General features: G+C 42.3%; 1 protein-coding gene across 1 annotated transcript in view; it reads left to right on the forward strand.

Moving 5' to 3' along the window:
- Nucleotides 1–1,402, forward strand: part of ahcy (adenosylhomocysteinase) — a 21,659-nt gene extending 20,257 nt beyond the window's left edge. Inside the window, exon 11 of the mRNA XM_037679039.1 lies at nucleotides 574–1,402. Coding sequence (XP_037534967.1) covers nucleotides 574–705 — 132 coding nt within the window. The 3' untranslated portion in view covers nucleotides 706–1,402. The remainder of the gene's footprint in view (nucleotides 1–573) is intronic.
- Nucleotides 1,403–2,973: the final 1,571 nt, after the last annotated feature.

Raw genomic sequence — 2,973 nt, forward strand, 5'->3', positions numbered from 1 at the left:
GGAACATTGTTTTTTATTAATCCTCGTTTTCTGCGGAACATTGTTTTTTTATTAATCCTCGTTTTCTGCGGAATATTTTTTTTTATTATTAATCCTCTTTTTCTGCGGAACATTGTTTTTTATTGATCCTCGTTTTCTGCGAAACATAATTTTTTTTTTTATTAATCTTTTTCTGCGGAACATTGTTTTTTATTAATCCTCGATTTCTGCAGAACATTGTTTTTTTTATTTATTAATCCTCGTTTTCTGCAGAACATTGTTTTTTTTTTTATTAATCCTCGATTTCTGCGTTGTCGTCTGTTCTTCATTTTTCTGTAGAACTGCTCACATCGAGTAAATGGCAAAACCAACAGACTGATTTTAGTTTTCTACACCACCTTATAATCTAGCTGCTGTTTTTTTTGCTACTTTTTCTTTTAATTAGCGTTTTATTGTCACTTGTTTAAAAATAATTTAAATTCGTACACATCCTGTCTGTCGTCATCCCTCTGTTGAAATCGGGTCCGTCTCGAGGCTCACTGGGACTCGCCTGTAGAACTGAAGGTTGAATGAAAATGTTTTGTGTGTCCACAGCTGGATGAGCAGGTGGCAGCTGCTCACCTGGATAAGTTGGGGGTGAAGCTCACGAAGCTAACGGACAAACAGGCCAAGTACCTGGGCCTGCCCACCGAGGGGCCCTTCAAACCGGACCACTACCGCTACTGAGCCTTGAAACCAAGACGAGCTGGAGGGAAGGAGAACTTTGGGAGACCGCCAGACGTCCGTGATTCAGGGATGATTAAAAAGCCAAACGGTTCTTGTTTTGAATAAAAAGATTTTAGTTGCTGCGTGTGGAACCAAGTGAAGCAGCTCCGTGCTCAGACCTGCAGCCGTTGAGGCGTCTGGAAACGAAAGTTTTCAGAGAACTGCGACAGCCCAAGGTCCCGCAGCTGCTTCACTTGCTGCATTTCAGCTCGAAATGTGCCGTTTCATTTATCTTCTCCGCCGTCTCTTCTCTCCAAACCTCTTCTGAAGCTGCATCTGGTGCTCCGGTGGCTGCGGAAGAAAATTCCTGTTTTCTGTCATTCCGTCTCCATTTATGGAAGAATAAATCCTGATGCTTGTCCAGACGGTTCTGTGAGACGCAGCCCGATTCCACATTAAACCGCTTCCTGTTGGCCTTCGTGTGTTTTCTGCAGCGTGCTGCCAAATCAACCACCAAGCACCCGCGCCGCTCTGATTGTTGTTAGTGTGATTGTGTCATTGGACCCGAGGGTCAGAAAACGTGCCTTCGGATCCTCGAACGCTCCGGTCCTGATCCGTGAAGATGGACCGATCCGGCCTAAGTGTTTGTCTCCGTTTTCAGCAATTTCAGCTCCAAGTGTTCAAACTGTCCAGTTATAAATAAAGATGAATAAACAGACGAGTTATTTTTATTGACTAGTGGGAAAACATTTGGATTAAACGACGCTGGTTTTAGACTTTACAAAGTTTTAATATGAGGTGAAGAGGTTGAATGTAAAGGTTCTTAAACTTAACGACTGCTCAAGGACTTTAATGAAGCAACAGAACTTGGCTCTTTACCCAAACTACAATAAAGGTGTTCAGATAATCCCAGAGATTATCCTCTTAACGCCCCTCTAAAGTGGCCATAGGTAGTGGATTATTGGATAAAAGGTTTTAACTGAGCGAGATGTTTAAACGTCAGTTTATAGAAATAAGAAACGTCTCAGACGATCTGAAGCGGTAACGACCGATGAGCTGAGAGGTTCAGGACGACGACACACGTCTGACTTTAGAAGCACTTGACCTCGGATCGACCCGACGAAGAGAAACGCTCGTCTCATGGACAGAACTGGCTCTTGGACAGACAGCATATTATTTAGGGTGTTTAGTCACAGCTGAGCTGTCGGCCGATACTCAAGAAAAATGACATTCGAAGACGAATGTTGGTTTTTCTGCTTTAATTCTTCAGAGACCAGGAGTTTACGGAGCTGTTTCCAACCGTCTCTTTTTCTTGACCTGCTGGACGATTTAAAACGGGTGCCCAGACCTTCAGCCTGCGATCTAAAAATGACCAAGTCAAGGTGATCTACCTGCTATAAGATCACAAGTGATCTATCAATAAGGTCCTGCTTACACTGAACAACTTATGGAAATCATTAGTGGTTTCTCAATGTTTACTGGGAGTAATAAAAAATGAGGGTTTACATGAAAACGCTGCAGTTTCCATGTCAGTCGGGTTGCCAGATAAGAAATAGTAATACTTTGGCACAGAGGTTAAAGGTGGGCCTGTGATAGGAAGATCACTGGTTCAACTCCTGGTATATATCAAAATATGGGTGGGAAAGGTGAAGCACCCACACCTGCCTCCACTCTCATTTTCCCCACCCTGGGCCCTTGAGCAAGGCCCTTAACCCCCACCCTCTGCTCCCCAGATGGCAGCTCTGCTCCACACAGAGGGCTGTGGTTAGTCAGGAAGGACATCCGGTATACAAATAATTGCCAAGTCTTCGTGCGACTTAGTTCGTTGTGGTGACCCCTGAAGAAGGAGCAGCTGGAGAAAAAAAGGACCGTGTCTTTAAAATAATAGTATTTTGTCCTAAACTGTCTTTTGTGCTGAGTAAAGATATTCTTAGATGAGGTGTGTGTTGTGTTTGCTGAACAAGTGCACAGAAAAGGAGGGGGTAAATAATACATTTTAAATTTATCTGGCAACCCTGATGCAGGCTCAGCTGCATTCATTGTGCATGCAGCGTCTGCATGACAGTAAGTCCAAACTGGTGAAGCACTAACGTTTCTTTGGAGCCTGGAGTTTATGAATTTTGTTCCTACAAGTTGAGAAAGGCTGAGCAGCATCAAAACACTCTGCTCTCTGACATCTATATTTATTATAACTGTTTTTATATTTATTATAACTGTTGTTATATTTATTATAACTGTTATGTTTATTATAACTGTTGTTATATTTATTATAACTGTTGTTATATTTAT

This window comes from Nematolebias whitei, chromosome 7, assembly GCF_014905685.2.
Source record: "Nematolebias whitei isolate Nwh7 chromosome 7, NemWhi1, whole genome shotgun sequence".
NCBI classification, from domain to species: Eukaryota; Metazoa; Chordata; class Actinopteri; order Cyprinodontiformes; family Rivulidae; genus Nematolebias; species Nematolebias whitei.